This window comes from Acipenser ruthenus, chromosome 16 (assembly GCF_902713425.1).
Source record: "Acipenser ruthenus chromosome 16, fAciRut3.2 maternal haplotype, whole genome shotgun sequence".
NCBI lineage: Eukaryota > Metazoa > Chordata > Actinopteri > Acipenseriformes > Acipenseridae > Acipenser > Acipenser ruthenus.
The window spans coordinates 34,399,190-34,420,019 of NC_081204.1; the positions used below are offsets into that span (position 1 = coordinate 34,399,190).

General features: G+C 43.4%; 1 protein-coding gene across 3 annotated transcripts; it reads right to left on the reverse strand.

The window, feature by feature from the left end:
- Positions 1 to 1,314: 1,314 nt before the first annotated feature.
- On the reverse strand, positions 1,315 to 20,098 carry LOC117430847 (TBC1 domain family member 8B). 3 transcript variants are annotated; one of them, XM_058989561.1, is made up of 21 exons: positions 19,759 to 20,098; positions 16,316 to 16,426; positions 15,756 to 15,874; positions 15,036 to 15,261; positions 14,520 to 14,760; positions 13,904 to 14,111; positions 13,484 to 13,651; positions 12,927 to 13,088; positions 11,651 to 11,801; positions 10,952 to 11,166; positions 10,531 to 10,648; positions 9,438 to 9,723; positions 9,045 to 9,174; positions 8,546 to 8,644; positions 8,374 to 8,442; positions 7,806 to 8,046; positions 7,369 to 7,434; positions 6,991 to 7,083; positions 6,144 to 6,197; positions 5,562 to 5,659; positions 1,315 to 5,022 (listed from the first exon to the last, which is right to left on the reverse strand). In XM_058989561.1, exons 1-21 carry the CDS (start codon positions 19,883 to 19,885, stop codon positions 4,681 to 4,683), a joined length of 3,324 nt encoding a protein of 1,107 aa, XP_058845544.1. In that variant the 5' UTR covers positions 19,886 to 20,098; the 3' UTR covers positions 1,315 to 4,680. The 3 variants fall into 3 exon arrangements, 2 of the variants coding, with proteins under 2 accessions (XP_058845544.1, XP_058845545.1); XM_058989562.1 differs by lacking the exon at positions 6,991 to 7,083; XR_009307509.1 differs by lacking the exons at positions 1,315 to 5,022; positions 5,562 to 5,659; positions 6,144 to 6,197; ... (3 more) ...; positions 8,374 to 8,442; positions 8,546 to 8,644 and having other exon boundaries at positions 9,092 to 9,174; positions 9,362 to 9,723; positions 19,759 to 20,097.
- Between the last annotated feature and the right edge of the window lie 732 nt (positions 20,099 to 20,830).

Here is a 20,830-nt window from a genome sequence, read left to right on the forward strand (position 1 = left end):
TACTATCTTAAAAGTATAACAAATTTACTAAATCAGTTTCTTTTTCCCATCTGGTAGGCAGCAACACACCCACCTTCCACTCTCCTACCTGGCTGGGGGGGGCCAGACCCCTTCCACCCTCCACAGGGCTGGTCTCCTTCTCCTCCGCCTCCTCCATCTCCTCCATCTGTGGAAACACAACCCACATCATTATTATTTACAACTAACATCGTTACTTACCTCAGGAACTCACCTCCGGGAGCTGGATTTGAACCGCTGTCTTCATGGAGAGGAGGGCGTGGGATTAACACGCTGCGCCACCAGCTCCCACAGGAAACATTTGCTTCACACTGACTATAAGGTTTCATGACCCAGTCCTTTGAAAATAAAGGAAAGAGTGAGCAGGATTTGAACCCAGTCCTCCAAGGAAGAACAGCACACCATGCTAGTGCATCAGCTCTCTGTGCCATCGCACTTCCATGGAAGAGCTTCTTTTTACATTGTCTATAAGGTAAATTAAGCAATCCTTTGAAAATAAAGGAAAGCATCAGCTAGATTTGAACCCAGTCCCCAAAGGAGAAGCAGCACAGCATACTAGTGATTTAGCCCTCTGTGCCATCTCACTTCCATGGAAGAGCCTCCTTTTTCATTGTCTCTATAGAAAATGATCCAATCCCTTGCTCTGAGGGGGTGGTTCTGGTAATAGGAATGCCCAGTGGTTTTATTCTTTAAACACCGCTGGTGTACTATTATTTTACACAGACAGAGGGGAGGGCAGTAGCAGTCCAGGGCATTCCTTCCTTTATTTTCAAATAATTGGATCATTTCCTATATAGACAATGAAAAAGGAAAGTCTTTCATGGAAGCAATATGGCACAGTGGGTTAACTCGCTGTTAAGCTGTGCCGTTCACCTTGAGGAACTAGGTTCAAATCCAGTTTGTTTCTTCCTTTATTTTAGTTAATTTACTTTATTTTCAGCTCCTGCAGGCAAGTTCCTGAGGTAAGTAATGATGCTGGTTGTGTTTCCACATGTGCAGGAGAAGAATACCTGGTTTATAGGGGAGGACAGAAAAGGGGGGTTCTGCCCCCAGCCCCGCCCTGCCGTGAGATTCTAAAGTGTTATCATTATTACAATAAACATAAAAACTTCTACACATTCATTATAACAGGGGCTGGAATGGGAACTAAAATCCCAGCAGTGCCACTGCTCCGTTGTGATAGACGCTCACATGATCAATGCTACAGTGTGAGCTTGCGAATAGTCAGGCGACGTAGATCTGCTCTCCCAGCTCACACAGGAGAGAAACTAAACGAACATTCAAAGTCAGGCGGAATCATTAATCAATGGCAGTTTACTTCTGTTGGCTCGAACAGATCCCGTTTACACGTACAGTCAATGTAAAGAAAGACAAATGATTTACATAGAAGTGCCTTCAGTGCTCGGCACACAACGTATTGTTAGCATTTCTAAATATACAGAACACACATTTAAATACCAGAAAATAAAACCAGCCTGAGTCAAATAAATGCATTTACTTCCTAAAACTCAGTCCTGTGTCGACAAATTAGGGGGAAAATAAAGGCAACCGATTGGAAAAGTAACATTGTGACTAGAAAATAGAAGGCGTAGTTCTGATATGATTCTGATATGATTGTGCAAATGCACTGTTCTTTCTCAGTGTCATACCTGGAATTACTTACAAAATAAAACCCTGTGAAAAAAACACAATTCAAGTTTTACTCTTCCACTTCCAATCCCTGACAAAGGTACATTTTTCATACACTTTGTGCCGCCATGTTACTGACTAAGCAATGGATACAGTCGATTATTGCATTGGCAAAAAAGCTTCTTACCGAGCTCCTAAAAGTACATCACTTGCATTTGTAGCGTACAGTATAATACGTTGTTGCTTCATGTTAATCCCTTTACTACTACGGATTTTAAATAAATGACTTCCTAAAAATAAAATGTGACTGTGGCCCAGCTTATATAGACCTTTTAATAGCCATAGCCCATGCAAGAAGCCTACAGTACTGGTGTCCATTCATCTTTGAAGACCAGCATGAGGGTCATCGGACTGTGCATATCACTGCTAAAACTGTACTGCACTTCATGTGAATTCTATGCTTATACCCTATATTAAAGCTAATGTTCTGAATAAATACTGTCAGTGATTATACATACAGGAATGAAGACAATTTCAGCACTAAGTAGCTGCAAAGAAACCCAAGCTAATTCAATAGCATCTTGAACTGAAAATCTAATAATATGGGCTAAAGATATACTTATTAGTATAATATATTACTGTTATGCTGTTTATCTTCCCTATGCTACAGTACTTGAACTGTCTGCACTTTCCCAGGCATAACAACAGCTCTGCAGAGTTGAAAGAGTTAATAGAGGTTTTATGGTCAGAAAGTAAATCAGAAATATAAAAGAAGTTAAACATACATCTGCGTAACCTTTTTTTCTTTTTTTTTCAGAGAGAGACAGCGTTATATTTCTGACCCAAAGCAGTTTGTTTGTGTGTCAGTAAGTATTCAGTTTGTGCTGTTAGAGAATGCATATACGTTTTCAAAGCCCACACTTCACAACTCTTAAACTGCATTTGGATTATTTATTTCTTTTGACAGCACAGTATAATTGGATCCATTCACTGGAGTGAAACGACCCACTTTATACTACAAGCTCCCTTGATCAACTTCATACACAGATGCTTCACTACCACAGTTCCGGTAGTAACGATATGAAATAAGTAACCAACAAACCTCAAATTCCCAGTTCAAATCTAAAATTGTGCCAGCCATGAACAGATCAATAACATGCACCTTCCACTTGATGCCTGCGCTGAGGCTCAGCTGTTTACATGGGGAGGCATTACAAGGTGTGCACGCACTGTGCTTAAAAAAAAAAATAAATAAAAGATGAATCAAAATGAATTCCTTTCAATTATAGTTATATCTGAAAATAAAGCTGCATACAGATAAACTGGTTCATGCAATATTTATGTATTGCAAAACTGATAACTTTACAGAATTCCTTTCAATCGATCACAACATTTACTTAACAAATTAGAAAAACACTACATGCCAGTTCCAGTGCTCCAGTCCTAATAACCCAATGTGTTAGAATGATACAGACAATAGAATCTTCTCTTGCCAGCACACCTTTGGAAATGAGATGTGTATCTCAAGGGTTCTGTCCTGGTTAAATAAATACATTGGAAACATTGCCAATACCGAACAATACAGACCTCAAAAGTCAATCTTTTCATTCCCTGTCCTAAGCTTAAGGTGTACATACAGCTGCAGACAAAATGTTCTCTTTTAGTACAAACCAATAAATAAACGGTGAACCACACCAATAAGCCTTACTGTGTCCCTGTGGCTTGAGCTGGTGTAATGTGTAAATGGAACAGCTACCATGTACAGCACAGTATTATAGGCAACAGCCTAAGTGTTAGGAAAAGTACCATTTCAACCACCTGTACTGAATAACTGAACACACACACACACACACTTTCCTTTTCAGTAAGATTGAAATGAATTAAGAGGAATGTTGGAGCAGGAATGCTATTTCTGAGTTCAGTTCGATACAGTGCCTCTATGATACTCTACAGGACTCTTGAGAAGGCTTTTTGAAAAGCTGTACCAGCTGAACAGGGAATGCGAGGCAAGGAGTTTGCCATTAACAAGAACAGTAGTCCAGGAACGATCCAGGAAAACCATGGGCACTCCTGCAGAAGAATGAAGATGATTTGGGAACTCTGGATATGTAGTGAATGCTCAAGCCATCTGAAACTAACCTGACCTGCATGATCTTCCTTTATATTCACAGAGGAAACCTCAATTTCCATTCAAGGTTGCAAGCTTTACAATTAGGTGTTTGTTTTAACAGGGCGTGCATAGAAAGGATTTGGCAAACAATGCATTATTGATTCGGGTATGCAGTATGAACACTTTAAAACCATTCCATTACTCCTTTCATATCTCTGGAAAGGTAACTACAGTACTTCACAGCTTGTTGCTGCTTGCACACCACCCTCTGCTGTCTGTTGCAGGAACTGTATTTAAAGATTAAAACAACAGCTACAATTACTGACTGGGATGCAGTGTATCCCTTTTATAAAAGCAGTACTGTGAAAGCATATTGTGCTTTGCATCCCTCTGATTGTTTGTAGTATCTTGAGGACGATCCTCATTAATAAATCAAGAAAAATATTTTAATCAAACCTTCCCCCTCTCCCTCTGTATCAATAGATTTTAATGTTGACAGCTAGCAGTTTTTGACACCTCTATTCCGCTCTAGGGAAACTGCAGCTGTATCACATTTTATAACCTGTCTCCTTTTTGACTTGGATGGGACTTATTTGAGTGTTTCGAATTCCCTCTGGCAACATTGGGGAAAAAAAAACATTAAAAAAAAATAAAAAAATAACAGCCTTCAGTATTAAAGTTAAAGTTAGCATCCTTTCCAGCTACAGCCCCATGCTGATCAGGGTACAGCCAGCATTCACAAAGAAATCCAATCAAAGTTGATTAGCACCCTAGTATGTGCTGGAATCAAAAATTGGGGAAAACTTCCAATGCACTTAACAGGAGGGAGTGGGTAAACCCATCCCTTAAAAAAAAAAGATCCCTGAAGACCTTATGGCTTTCATTAGGAACAATATGAAACAGTTTAATATCAGCGCAGGTGTTCAGGCCTTGAGCTGAGCCTCCCTGGCGTGGTCCAGATGGGCCCGCATGTCCTCAGGCTTCTCGAAGAACCGGACCAGCACCGGCTCGTTGAGCAGCGAGGCGAGGATCTGTTCAAAGGCGAAGGACCATTCCTTCTCCTCCTCCTCCCTGAGCGGGATGCTGTCTGCCGTGCCCGTGTGGGAGGTGCTCCCCTCTCCCTGTGCGCCCTGCAGCCTGCGCCCCACTTCCTCCATCCTCAGGAGGAGGCTGGTGACCGTGGTGACGGCCCTGTACAGGGACTCCTCCTCGGGGGCCCCGTGGAAGAGGTTATACAGGGTCTTGGAGAACTGAATGAACTGGGACTGAAAAACAAAGCAGAGTCAGACTCTCCACAGGGTTTTAAATAAGAACCATGTCAAGTAGACAAACATTTCAGCTAGTACCTTCATCTGTGCTGCCTGGTGAAGAGCCGAAACGCTTGTCTGCTTGACTCAGGAATAAATGTGCTAAACTGCCAGGATGAACCGCTGCTGGATTTTATTGGAGCGTTTTACAAAACTAACGTATCCCCCTTGGATTTTAACCACCACCTATTTTTTTGGGGGTAATCCCGAGAGCACAACGGATAGGTGCTTCAATCCACAATGATTCCCCAGAGCTGTGGGTTCTCCTGGTGGGTACAGGCTGATAAAATCCTCAATACAATATTACACGCTTCAGTGTTCATGCCAAATTGTTTCCAAGTTGTTTTCATGTCATTATTTCTGCCTGAATGTAGCCGGAGGCGGGTCGAGGTAATAACAGGAGGCACTTCAACAGAAAACATACAAAAGAAACCACGCTGATGAAAGACTAATGTACTGTGAAGCAACATAACGCTTTTCCAAGGTCCCCATTTTACCTGGTTTATTCTGGGTAAATCCTTGATGCTTTCTTCTTTCTTCAGAAGCTCATCCTGCCATTGTTTGAGGTATGCCTGAAGGTCAACCTTGCCTTTCCCTAATGAATCACACAAATGAAAAACGATCACAGTAAGAACGTTTGCAATGGAAATACATTCTCACGCTGTCTCTTGACCCAGTTGCAGCTTCAGACAACACTTGTCTTCTTGTTAAGAAATTCAATACTAGGTCACCCCTTTTCATTTATTTATCTCCTGAATTTCCTGCGAGCAGAAATCTAAGTGTGTCAAGTTGTCTTACTGTACCAGAAGCACCAGAATGAAGTGTGGATTGATTAGCTGTTCATACTTAATGAGGGGAACTCTGGTCTCTGAAACTACAAAGCAGTACGATGATGGAGAAAAAGGGGCTCAAATACATTTTTTTTATTTATTCCTTCTTTTTATAGTTCAGTTTCAAATCTGGAAGATGTTGTCAACCCATAAAACCCTCCCAACATGCTTAATGCCTATCAAGAGGGCATGATTTACAAAACACAGCTGCAGACTAACAGCTCCTGCAGAAAAACAAGAACACACTACCTCTCTCTGGGCTCTTTCTTATCACTCCATCCTGGGAAACGCCAGGTAACAACACTGTAACAAACAAGAATATAGATTTAACACCATGGATTTAATGAGCCATGTAGAACAATTATTCTTATGGATAAACAAACACACCACGAGGTGGATTTCTCAGCAGCCTGAAGCTGTTCTAGGGGTCTGCAGGGTTCAGAAATGGTCAGGGCCTTGGTTACATCACTAGGGGACTGAATCCAAATCCTGCACACTTCAGCAGCGCCGTCATTTCAAACTGAATATATTGCCAGTTTTAATAAGGGGTGCTGGCAGCTCTGTGGGTACCATAAACAGCAGACCACAGGGACAGAAATAAGACTCCCATTGCATAGCGGCTTGACTCATTCCTGGTTTTACAAGCTCATAGTAAAACCTGGAATGGGTAAAACGGCTATGCAATGGGAGTCTTATTCCCATCACTGGACCACGACAGAAACAGTGCAGACACAATACCCCGGTGCTTTTATCTCCTCACCTTTCATGAGCACTAAAACACCAAACTCAGAAAACAACAACTATCTACAGACATTGGGGTCAAATGGATGGATCTAAACAGTTTCTAAATAGCATTTGGATTATTATTAATATGCGACTCAAGGTTCTGAAAATGAAACCTTGACCAGCAGAGGCGAGTCTCCTTGATGTGTATTTGTGTCTCTTAACATATTTAAAAGGAAGAGAGAGACCTGCAGTATTTAAAGGACTCAGACAGTAGTGGTACTTAGAGACCCCACTGGTCAGATGAACTGAATCGAGACCCTGCAGAAGTAGTTTAAAGCAGGAAAGAAGAGAAGAAGATAAAGAACCTGACCATCGAGCCGACTCAAGTGCATCAGACCTTCCTTGGAAAGCGTGCAGACCTTTGAAACCACAGGGCTCCCTGTTTCTACAGGTTCTGAGAGAGCTGAAAGACATGGTTAGTAAGAGACAGATGCAGTGAGGAGGTCTTAGTGTGGGAGAGCAGCCGCAGCACAAGATTACAAGTCCTAATGCGTGGAGAGTTAGATCAGGGAAAGGGAGGACTGGGGGAGATGAGCAGTACAGCAGTCAAGGAAGGAGAGGGCAGCCTGGACAAGCCATGGAGCTGCAACGATACTGGCAAAGAGCAGGGCTGAGGGGGCATTTTAAATCATTTTTATTGCCTACGTACAGTTTGCTTGATCTACAAAGTGTGCACAATATGTATTACCTGGTAGTAAGTGCAGCTTGAAAAGGAACTTCAGTTTTTCTGTGAAGCTTCCGCTGTATAGCACATCTGTACATGTAGAAAGATAAGAAATATTTTACAAGGATAGAGCAATGAGATACTGATATGTGATAGGGAATCATGCCCAAAAGGAAGGTTTTTTATACCATTAAATTATGTAAAAAATATTGCATATAATTATTCTTTCTCATGAGAATTATTGTGATTATAATTTTATCCTCATGGTCTTTGCACTAAAATGCAACATCATACTTTTTAATGAGAGGAAATTATGACACATACAAAACAGACGGCTCCCAAACGGTTTGTCACTAGTTTTAACAGAGTATATATAAAATAATGATGCTAACTGCATTTCAAACAACTCTCAGCTGAAGAAGCGTGAGCTGTTGTTTTGGAGAGTGAGCGGTCAGCCCTACCCAGTCCGCAGCAGAACTCCTTGAAGTTGACAAGTCCATCCTGGTTCTCGTCCAGCAGGCGGAAGGTGGCGAGGGCGAGGGCGTCCCGACTGGAGCAGTGTGCCCATGGGCTCAGCAGGCAGTAGAGCGCCCGGAACTCCCCACTGCCCAGCTGGTACTGCTCCAGGTAGGGCAGACTGGGGTCATGGTGCGTCAGCGCAGGACCGCTCATACTCCAGTAGCAGCTCAGGAAGTGCTGTTTCTACAGGGAGGAGGCAAGTGAGTCAGAGGCTGAACCACCATGATCACCCAGCACCCTGGGCTTTAAGCAGATTGTAAACCCACTAGAGAATTCTCTATGGTAGCAGACCAATGGAAATTCGGAAACGCTTTAAAACTCAATTTATGAGAAGTCCTGTGTGTTATATGCAGGAGCAACCACTTTACTAACGGGTCATTTCTGGAAACATTTGCAACCTTTTACAAAATGTTAGGAGAATTTCTGCATACAGGACTGGGGTTGTAGTATTCTTTACAGTACACTGCAGTGCAGCATACAAAAGAAAGAACACAGAAATGCGTTGCTTACCTTAAACAACTCATACAGCTCATCCAGGTCACCTGCACTGAACTTTACATCCTGGGAGACAACCCTGAGCTGGGAAAACACATGCATGTGGCTTGTGAAGAGACAATACTCCTACTCAAGTTGCAGACTAGAAAGCAGAGAGACCCGTGCATTAAAACAGACTGTTTCTTACAACGTTTTGTTTGGTCGTGTCCTCCAGAGTGTGAATCACATACAGTCTGTTCCTTCGCCTCAGTCCTTCCACTTCCTCTGAACGGAGGTCTCCGTATTTCTGTCAAACAACAGCATTGACGTTTTATTTTCCAGAGAAGAGCAGAAAGTTGCTTATTTCAGTCTTACGAGGACTACTCGTCTTGTGTGTGTGTCAGCCTCGGGCTGCTATAAACTATAAGAAGTCCAAAGCGAAAGCAAGGGAATTAATACAAAACAGCTTCAATTAAAATCAGAAATAGCCACTTTCAACTGGAGAAAAAAGAATACTAGGCAAATTGTATGGCTTTGTAACTCGTGTAAATGACATGCTTATTCACTATAAGAAATTAACAAGATCTGGAACACGCGCTGATATGAACTCATTGTGGGGATGTTGTGCCAGCCAGTACAGCATAGTACAGCACCCACTCCCCTATTCTCCTGACTCAGAGGATCGTTTCTCCCTCCTCCCTGCCCACCTCGTAGGCCTCCCGGATGAGATCCGTGATGTCCACTTTGACCTGAGACTTGCTCCCGTCATTCCCCACTGGGGCCTGCTGGACTGTGGATGGGAGAGGGCTGTCTTTGTTGGTAACGTTATCGAAAAACCTGCAGGGGAATGCAATAAGAGAATTCACAAAGATAAAATGGCATTATTATTGGTGCAAACAGACCCTTACCTTAAGGGCTAGATTTGTATCTTATAGCATACTACATAAAAGCATGTCATCTTGAGGTGTTTGAACAACCTTAGTTAGCTCCGTAGAACAATTTGTTTCTCTGAATGTGTCTTTACCTGGCAGATGGACCTTGCCTGTAGAATCCTAAGTTCCAGTAGAGCAGGCACAGCACAGAGCCGCTCAGAGCCTTACTTGTTGAGGATGGTGACAGCCTCTGCGTCGTCATGGCAGCGGAGCAGCCTCTCCATGTTGTAGTCCAGCACGGCCAGCCCCAGCTGCAGGACAGCCTTGATGCCATCGTAGAAGAAGCAGTCGACCACGTTGACGGCGCTCTCGATGGGCAGCACGCTGATGAAGAGCGTGAGGAACCAGGAGAGGGACACCGACGAGAAGAACGTCATGTCGGTCATGTGATCCGTCAGCTGTGGCAGCCGGGCACCAATCAGCTCCTCGAACACGGCCTGGTCCACCAAGGCACCTAAACACAGGAAAAGAGTCCTGTCACTGGCCAGCTTAGAGGTGCCTTCTACAAACACAGCCCTGCCAGACCATGCACAGCTCTGGACAAACATTTAGCATCACCTAGAATTGTAGGATTGAGACGGAATAAAACAAACAAAACTATAGCAACATAATTTAAATATTTTATTTAACATCACGTCATCACAGAAACTACTAAATTATATCGCAAAAGTCTACCGGAAGCCAGAATAGTAGTACAGCATTTCATGTTAGATTTCTAAATGCCACATTTTTTAATTTTCAAGTTTTTCGTTAAGTATATAGAAAACTGCAAAGAGGTATGTAATTAAATATGTTAAAGTAACATTATTGGAATGGAACTGCCATTTCCACAGATGTAGTAGCTCTTATCAAACCTAAAATGAGATTGCCTGAATGAAGTCCTGGTTCATTTGAAAGCTCTGAAGCAACCGAACATAGCTACCTTTGAAGTTAAAAAAAAAAAAAAATTTAAATTTCCATTAAAAATCATAAAATGACCTTCAATGAACACACTTCAAAAACAGAGATCTTCAACATCAAACTTAAAGGATCACAGCTGGTGACACTGAATGGGGTCGCTGATAAAAGGAACGATCTGGGTCAATGGTACACTCCTGAAACTCGATTCTTATTCCTGGAATCAATGCAAACCAAATTCGAGGTCTTCATGCACTAAAAACGAATTGCTGGCCACAGGCAGTGTTCTGTATTTGTGCCTTGAATCTGCATGCACGTTCCAGCTAGAGAGAAGTAGCGTGCACCTTTAGCAATTCAGCCTTACCAATGATCCTGCGGTTGAAGTAATCAGGCAGCATGCGCTCACACACTGCCACCAGTAACCAGAAGGCCTCCTCCTCTTTCGCATACAGAAGCAGGACCGACGTCAGGATATTCATCGCCTGGAAGACAGGGACGCAAGCACTCGAATATCCCAACAAGAACTGCTCGAGAAAACAGCCATGTCCGTCCTTGTTCATTTAATGCAATATTATTAATGACTGTATCAAAAAGGAAAGGATGGAATAACACACATTCTACTGTACAGAAGACTCTTCCTCCCCTTTCTTTAATAGATCATTTGATGAGGTTTGGGCATTATTAGATTGTTTTTAACTGTGAAGGAACAGAATTCTGAAGAGTCGCACAGGGTGTTCCGGTTCCACCCTAACATACATAGATCCCTTTGGCACAGTGAGGGGTACCTGGCAGTACCCGATCTTGGGGTTCCTGTAGGCGTATGCGGTGAGGACCCTGCGCAGGGCAGAGATGCCTGTGTCGCTCTGGAACGCGGGGTGCTCAGGGAGGGAGCGATGTAGGTCCCTCTCGATCTCGTCAGTCGCCAGCGTGCTGGTGCCCACAGACTTCTCCACCAGCTCAGCGTAACAGCCGGGGTGCATGGCCATGTCGTTAACTGCGCCTGCAAGATTGTGGTGCTGTGACATTAGGCAGCGTTGATAACAAATTACAAGAAACTAAGGTACAAGTTAAAACAGAGTCAGGCCGACAAACATTTCAGCTAGCCCCTTTCTCAGCAGGAGCCAAAACATTTGTTTATATCTCTTAAACTCATTACCCAGAACTATGGAAAAACATTCAACAGTGCTAAATTTGGAAATACAAAAAGAAGCTTTGACTTCAAATCAAAGACACTGAAAATGAATAAATGTTACATCTTCAAAAATCAGTTATTTTTTTCCCCTCTATAAAAGTGTCTATGGCAGCTCTCCTGCAAGCTGACAGCTCACACACCTGAGAAAAGCTCTCGTGCAAGCTCACAGCTCACACACCTGAAAAAAGCTCTCGTGCAAGCTCACAGCTCACACACCTGAGAAAAGCTCTCGTGCAAGCTCACAGCTCACACACCTGAGAAAAGCTCTCGTGCAAGCTCACAGCTCACACACCTGAGAAAAGCATCCAGAGTTCTCCTCGTAAGGCCTCAGGAACGCCACGCATGATCAGGTCTCGAGTCTTACTGGTGCGGAACATGCTGACCCCCCGGCCGTACTCAGCAAAGTGAATGTTCCATGACTGCTCCTTCATCTTCTCTTTCAGCTGCAAAACAAAGAAGAGGTCCCTTAACAGAGAGAGCTGCACGCTGCTCCGAGGGAATACATCAATCCCATATAACTGAAGCCCACAAGTACTGCACTTAAAACAGGAATGAGGGTCAGAGCTTCAAACTGGTTGTATTGTTGTTGCCAGTATGTTTACACAGAGATAATCCCTTTTCTGTTTCAGTTAAGCAGCTATTTCTCCTGAGAAACTCGCATCTGCCAGCACTAGGTGGCGCTGCAGTGCACGTTTGCATTTTCGTGCTGAAGTCTTTTACAGTGTAACCTAAATAGAATTCTCCCTGTCTATTTGTAAGCCACGCAAACTCTTTCTTCTGGTCTGTTAATCTTTCAGGTCCAACCTTCTGAATTATAAATGATAAAATTGTTTTTTTTTTTTCATTAACAAAACTCATGATGAATGATTAAGTTTAATAGTTAATGTCACAAACGTTTTTTTTTAACACATGGATATCTGATGTCCCTAAGGCAGATGTGATCATTAGTATACAGTGAATGGGAGGCAGGTGGGCGAGTCGCAGATCTCCTTCTCTAACGGAGTAGGAGTTCCTCATGTTAATGGGCTAATTGAATCTGGTGCAGCAATCCTCTGAGGTCTCGTCAGCACACTGTACAAAGCACTGCTTTAGATGCGCAGATACAAACCCTGTTTCCCTTCTGTCTGTGCTCAATTCACAAGTGCATCATTATTGAGGACTCCTATATGAAGGACACCACACTCAAGCAATTATAAAATCAACAGCATGGCTATATTTTTTGATTTTGTAATTTTAGTAACAGAAGTTAATAATAATAATTGCCTGCATTTTCCACTTTTGCTTATTAAGCTGTGTTTAAAATACCCTGTCAAGGAAGATGCAGTATGAAAAACAAAACTGATTTAACCCTTTAGGTACCAAATGAATTTGTCTTTGAAAAAAGAACACAAGCTGTATTTATGTAATCTGATACGTTACATTGAGACTTGTGCGGTTAACGTAATTAGAGTAAGTTATCATAACAAAGTAGCCTGTCCTCAAATGAGGAGTTAGTGGGTTAAAAGTCCAATGAAAATTAGATTAACAGTTCTTATTTCATGAAGTGGGACTATGCACTGCGCTCTTACCATTTTGGGATCGAGGTTTTCTGCGTCTTGCGGGTGGAAGACGGTCATGAGAGCCTCGGTGCTCACGGCCCTGCTGCTGCCCCTCTGCCCCACCATCAGCGCCTCCTCCTCAGGATTGTCCTCGAAATGCTCAATGAGGGCCTGGCACACCTCCGCAGGGACCTGCCACACAGTGGAGTAAAAGCTCTGTTCAACCCAGCAAGGGGCCCCTTTGATCTTCCATTGGGGAACAGTTACAGTCCTCACCTAATCCTATTCCTCAAAGCACAACAAGAACAACATTGTGCCATTCAAGACCCCCGCCCCCTCTGCCTCCCGCCCTGGTCTGTTACCAAATCCAATAGCAGCTATTGCTTTGATACGCCATTGGAATTGATATATTTTTAATTCAAAATTCATGCAGAATGTATATGTACTGTGTATGTACCTTGCTCTACATATCCTACCGTCACAGGCGCCAGCATTTGGACAGAGCCTGCCTAGAAATGTGCACTCATGCATGCTGCCAGGTCTAAATACAGCACAGAAACAGAACTGCAGTGCCTGGGGTGTGGTACCTCTCCACTGCCGCTGTGCTGGGGGCTCGCGCCTGCCCCACACTTCCTGCGGATTTTGGCAGCCAGGTGCACAAAATCTCTGACCTCTGTAAAGCGCAGTGCTCTCTTCCCTCGCACACACACAGTGAGCGCTTTGCTGCCATTGTCCGGCGTCTCCACACCTAAAACCTGGCGGAGAAGAAAGCAGGTACCATCAATCACAGGGGGGCTGTCCTCTTACTCACAGTATAATAATAACTAATCTCTGACTTGGTGCAACCTCGCAGGTTAGAGCAACACTTATTTAAACAGCTTAAACCCTATTTAGAGACTTTGATATTTACGGGTGTGTGCTGTTTGGAAGCAGAAGCAGAAGCAGGATCTTGACTGGTACAGATTGAAAAGGTAGCAGATTGACTGCGCTGCCGGCCTGGCCCGTACCTCACGGAGAGGGATGATGACGTAGCACTGGCTCCCATCCTGGCTGGCGAAGCACAGGTAGCTCTCGGACACACAGATCTTGCCCAGCGTGTTGAACTGGCTGAAGGGCACCCACAGGAAGCTCTCGTGCACTTCCAGCAGGTTCTCACTGCGACAAAGACGGAAGAACGCCCTGAACTGCTCGTTCCGAGCACGAGTCTCCAGACCTCTGTAACCGAGAGAGAGAGGAGAATAAATACACAGGAGTTTCAACCAGTCTCACACACCACTAAATTCAATCTATCCTTCCGATCGGCCTGAAGATGATATTGTCTAAATCATAAGACAGTGTGCACCCATTATCAAAGGTCTCAATAATCTAATTTACAGGGTTTGTTTTCAAAATCTATTTAAAGGATTGTGATGCATCACCTTTTTAAAAACTAGAGATCTGATTTGTATTTTATCTTTTGAATGTATGTTCGCTTTTGTTGGTTTAAAAATGTGCACAAACTGGATTTTAGTTATGGAACCCAGATTTCCTCCAGCTGGTCCCCGTGGTTTGAACCCCCCTCTGTTGGTTATATTGCTCCCGGACGCCCTGACAGTTTAAAGGTATGGAGAGTGCTCTAGTTACCGCTTGGTGATCTGCAGCGGGTCTCTCAGGGCCGGATCTCCCTCAAAGGTCTCCTTGTCAAAGAGCCTCCTGAGAGAGTAGTCAGCCAGCTGCTCCATCAGCAGGAAGGTCTCGTTGAGGTGCAGGAACATGGAGAAGTCATAATCCTCGCCCCGCGCCCTCACGTGGATGCCCTCCGTCAGGAGCACTGTGGACGTCTTCTCCAGCTTCCACATCTCATCCCAGGAGATGATGATCTTCACTGCAGCAGAAAAACCACAATTACCAGATACATGTTGCCTTGAAATCCATCTGAACACGCTGCTGTATCATTTTAATTTGAAAACATTTTGGATATGGGGGGGAGGCAGTTGGTTCACCCCTTAAACAAATGAGAGAAGCATAATTGCCTACCCACCCCAAATCCCAAACCCCAAACCCATAACCCTAACACACAGAGCTCACTTATTCAGCTCCCTCAGTCCCAGCTGGAGCTGGTTCACTCTCCTGACACACAAAGAGCCAGTGGTGTTTTACCTTCGGCTCCGAGCAGGAAGGAGTAGAAGCTCAGAAAGTTGGTGCTCAGGTAGAGCCAGCCCTGGCAGGGGACCCTCCCTCTCCAGTAGCTGCAGGAGTAATAGGTGACCAGCTTCTCCTTCTTCGGCAGGCCGAACCACTTCTGGAAGCGCAGCAGCGCCTCACGGAACTTCTCGGGGTCCTCCTCCTTCACCAGGGAGCTCTTCCCCTCCTCCGCGATCAGACCCTGTCACCAGACACACAGCACAGCTTTCTCGACACAGTGCTGCTGCACATTACAGGACTTAAGCTACACAGGGACCGGGTCTGTGAAACGCAGTCCAGGTTTCATTGTTTCTGTGCTTGCTGAACGACTGACTGCCTGAAAGAAACTAAAACTCTTCCGGGTGCAAAAAGCTTGACAAACGGATGCGTCTGAAATCCTAGTTAAGTGCAGTGCACCCTGGGATCTGTAGTTGTGCTGCAGCCTTGGTCAGCTCAGGCTCTATTCTAGGACGTATTAAATATTGACCCTGCACTGTACTTGTAATGACACTGTACTACTTACTATTAAAGGACTGTGAATTAGGTGAAGCGTGGATGAGATGCCTACGGGTCTGGGATGCCCTGTGGATTGTGAGGTTGCGAAGTGGTCTGTGATTCCAGCCAAGGTTTTCAGCAGTAATTTCCATTTGATAGCTGTCTGAGGACCGCCCAGCATTCCCACACTGGCACACTCACCCTTATTTTTCCCTGGACGAAGCTGGTAATATCCTCGCTGGAATCGAACACAGAGAGCGTGCTCATGATATTCTTCTGCAGCCATTCCCAGTGCTTCACTATCTCCTCGCTGGTGGCACCTAGGTGACAATAACATGCGCTCATCATGACATGCAGGGCTAGATTTTCAAAGCCTTTAATTAACTCCTGTTTAAAAACTAGAAACAAACAACTAAGTTACATATTTCAAGTTCTCTTTAGAACTGTCAAGGTGTTTTTTATTTCATTTTTGTAACATTAATATTTTTTTTCATAGCCTGCAGTCTCTCACTTCAGCTACACATGAGCAACAGGTAGTAAATATAATAACAATAATAATAATAATAATAATAATAATAATAATAATAATAATAATAATAATAATGCAATTTTTGTCATTTGGTTCTGTGTAGGTATCTGGGATGGTTTGGTTAAAAACAACTGCTTACTGTCATCCATGATTAGTGTTAACCAAGGGTCTGTGGAACCAGCCTAAAACACATGAGCGAGCAGCGAGAGGAAGATCAAGAGTCAGCTCTTACCGCACGCTATGGACCAGTAGACCTGGGAGTCGGGTGTCTGATGCAGGATGCGAAATGGCGCAACTTTAGCCGTGGAGTCGAGGACAGCATCCAGTGTGCCCACAAGGAGACCTGTCTCCATTTCACAGAAACAGGGAAGCAGTTAACGTAATGCTCCTAACAATATCCTGCGTGCTACTAAACACAGTGGCACAACGGAAGAGCAGCCCGGCTGTCTTTCCAGAAAAGGATGAACTGAGTATATATTCTGCATTACAGTCACATCCATTATCAATTAACAGCACACTTAGAAATGCACATGTTTAAAAGAACTGGCAATTGTAATGTGCCCTGAAGGAGAGACAATCCTGTAAGTGTGTGCCTCATACTGACAATTAGAAGGAACTGCAGATGAATAAAGTACTGTGGAAACAATACTGAGCCTACACATTACCATCTGAAGATAAGAAATCGATGGAAACAACACTGAGCCTACACATTACCATCTGAAGATAAGAAATCGATGGAAACAACACTGAGCCTACACATTACCATCTGAAGATAAGAAATCGATGGAAACAATACTGAGCCTACACATTACCATCTGAAGATAAGAAATCGATGGCAAATGCAAAGCAGTCCTTTACATCTGCAAGTCTGTTTCAGGTGTGAACCTCTGCTCATGATGGGCGAGTGAACCTTACTGTTCAAACAAAGGGGGAGTCATGGCTCACTTAAGAGAACTCGCTCTCACATCGGCCAGGGGTCCAACTGGCCTTGGATTAGCCTGAATGGGTCACCTTTTGAAACAAAAAATGAGTAACAGCTTTGCGAATCCTAGATCTAAGTCAGGTCAGTAGCAATGTGTCGTCCAATTACAATCATAGATCAAGGCATTCTTGACGTCACTGTTTCACCTCTGTTGTTGGAAACTACAACATAAACTCACTCAAATTCTGAACAAAATGCACACTGATTGACAAAATGTTTGTTTAGATGTTCTCAGTTTTTGTCTTGTGTTTCTGGATATTCCCATTTCTTTTCAAGCAGGAAACACAAAAGGCAGTGTTTTACAATAGTATTACAACAATACGTCCTGATTTTACACCACAGAGGGACAAAGTGTTTGGTTATTATACACCTGCCTGCATTGTTTCCTTACAAAGAAAACAGAAATTGACATGTTTCCATGAAGTGCTCAGCTCAGACTGCCGGGCAAGTACAGGCAATTAAAGGCAGTAATAAAATGACTGACATGAAAAACTGTGCATCTCCGCAAACATATTTAAAAAAAAAACAGTTTTGCATTATTTTGCTGCTGGAAACAGTGCATAACAACATTGAGGATGTATCTGAAGCAGAAGCAACTCCGATTTCATAATGCCTGATAACTGCTGTGCTGTTAAGCGTACTTGAAAAACTGACAGCTTAGCAATATTATGAGATCTGCACTTTATCTCAGAAGGTTTCCTCATGTGGCGATGCTGTTTGCAAGGCCAGTTTGATTTAAAGTACTGCATGCAACACTACCGTGGTATTGCTTGTTGCTCTGAACTGTAGCCAAACCCTTTTTATTTACTTCTCCAGCTGTGTAAAGCACAGGTTGTATCAGTGCAAACATTAAACAGCGGTCTCCATTGCTGCTGGATATGCTCCATGCATTGCACTTTTACCTTTGAATCCCTTTCAGTGCGCTGCTGTTTGTGCAAAGTGTTTAAACATGTTAAGTGTACAAACACAAGCTCGGAGATCTGTCGCACCTCCAGATTTTCACATGAGGTCATGTGCTTTTCCACAGAAATCCGCTTCCACACAGGCTGAGCTGAACGTGCCCATATCGAGCATTCGCACGTGGGTGGTTATAAAAATAGCTGCTTTGCAAAGCTGTGTGCAGAAACGGTATCCTAGCACGACTGACGGAATCGAGAGAATTGTTTTTATCTGAAGGGGGGAAAAGCCCTTTCAAAAGACGAGGCCGTGTCTCCAGCTTGATGCGTCCCCTTGAAAACTGCAGCCTGGCACCGGTTTCACCATCGGCAGGCTGCAGGCAGGCTTGATAAACACGACAACACTCTCTATTATTTATACTGAGGGAGGACTGCCCTGCAGCACAGACACTGGGAAGGAGACGGCAAAGTCAACAGAACAAAACTGTCTGACTTGTATTGGTCTGTGTGAGAGTGTGTGTGTGTGTGTGTGTGTGTGTGTGTGTCTGCTTGCTTCATAGCCTACAGTACCTACATAAAACTGTCTTGTGCTGGATGTGACACAAAAGCAAATTGAAAGGTGCAGAAAAAAAAGAAAGTCTTGATGGCTATCGGCTCTGTAGACAGAAGGCACGTATTATTAGAAACCGGGCATGCAGCTATTTTTGATTCACATCCTAAAGTAACTGCTCAGCTATACATTAATAATCCCTTGTAGACATATGAATATTGCTGCCCTGGGCGTGTTTTATTTTTATTGGAGTCTACTGGAAGCAGTCTTGTGGGGTCTATTTGTATTACCAGTTCAAACTACCATTAAGAAACCCCAAACAGACTGCTGCCAATAGCTTAACAACAGGGATCAGGACAGATACATATTTATACTGTATTTCTGTTTACAGAAAGGGAGATGGGTAGTTAATTAAGGAATGGGCAGTTCCTGGCCTCTGTTACCTTAGTGCCAGAAATAAAAAATAAATAAAAAAAACCCTGCTGTTGGTACTACTGTCACATCAGTGCTTTGCTATGGGGTCGTGTGAGATTAAGGGTTAAGGTATTATATACAGTTGTTGCATGTTCATTAGCTCTGCTCATCAGGATAAAAGGCCATTCAAAAGCGAGCCTATGTCAGCGGAGGGCGCCTTTCACCCTGCAGGCAAAAGGCAGGTAGCGTCAGTAAATATGACACGCAGCCCCCATATCTGCTGAAGAGACTTTATATTCTCAGCTCTTTTAACACTGTGATGCGAAAGCTGTGCTCTCTGATGCACTGTCCTTATACAGGAGGGCTGTAAATCATGACATCACATCTGTGCACAGAGTACAGACTGGATAGTGTGCAACTGAATAGAAAACAATTATACAGTACCTTCAATCATAGGAGCGCAAACTGTACCAAGACACTACTACTGTACAGAAACGTTACTACGACTACTACGACTACTACTAATAATAATAATAATAATAATAATAATAATAATAATAATAATAATAATAATAACATACATACAGTGTATAAAAAGAAGAAATATTGTAATAAAAAAAATAATATTCTGTATTGACAAACACCGTATATACTGCCAGGTATGCAGTGCGATTCTGTGCACATCCCCCACACAGACACATATGTTCGGAATATACTGTCATGGAGAAATGGTAATTGGGACTATTTACCTGAGTGTAATTAACTATCGCACTGCTACATGGTATTCGCGACACTGTCAATAATATTATCAGCGGCACCGTAGGGTACAGTACCTGTCAGCCCTCCTCCGCCCTCCCCATACCCTCGCCTCCTCTGCAGAACGAAGTAATCGTTGGACTTCTCCGTCGCCCAGAGCTTCAGTGCATTCTTCAGCAGCACCTCCTCGGGTTTAAGCCACATCTTTTAAATCTGCTGTTTCGATTTCCTACACCTCGGCGTTCATTTCCACTGCCACATACTCCCCACGGTTGCTTCTGTTTACAGTTGGAGGAATCCTTCACACACGTATACAGAAACCCTGCCACAGTGGACGGCCAACCGGGCGCTTCTGGGGATTGTAGTACCGGGAGGCATCCACAATTCCACAGGCTGGACGTGAAACGGTCGATGCTTTGGACTACATTTCCCAGAATCCCTCGGCAGTAACACTGTGTAGCTGATCCATGACTTTGTAGTTAGGTTAAATATTGCCCTCTAATGGTAGATTAAGATTTAAAAACAAATAGCCTCTAAAAACAGGATCCTTCAAACCAGGCAATTTAAATGCCATCGGTACATGCTATATTAAATATACTACTCAGTACAACAAACACACAATTTGACGGATAAGTATGCAAATGTATAGAAAATTATCTTCTGGAAGCAAATAAATAAATACATAAAATAACCTGTGGGTACTATATACATTTTTATTAATGTCAATTAAAGGGACAGTGAGTATTAGAATACTATCTTAAATAATAATTTAAAATTTCTGAAGGGTTACCTTACGGTTGAATTGATATAAATAAAGCGAAAGCAACGCATTAGGGATCTGTGCGTGGTGCATCGCACAGATGCACCCCAACCAGTCCCTGTATCTGTATACGTGTAGATCACATTCTCTCCACAAAACAAGCGTTTCAATTCGCACAATCTTTACACCAGAGTGCCATTGTCTTCCTCTAAATAATCTTAATGTGTAATCCACTTTCCATCCATCTGAGTGGCATCCTTACCTTTAAACAAAGATCACGTGCAAACTGCACTTCCCATAGAAAGAACAGAATGAGCAGTTGTTAAATGCTGGGGCGTCTGTGGAACCTGCTTGACGTGGCTCCCTCCCAAGAGGCACATGAGCCGTCT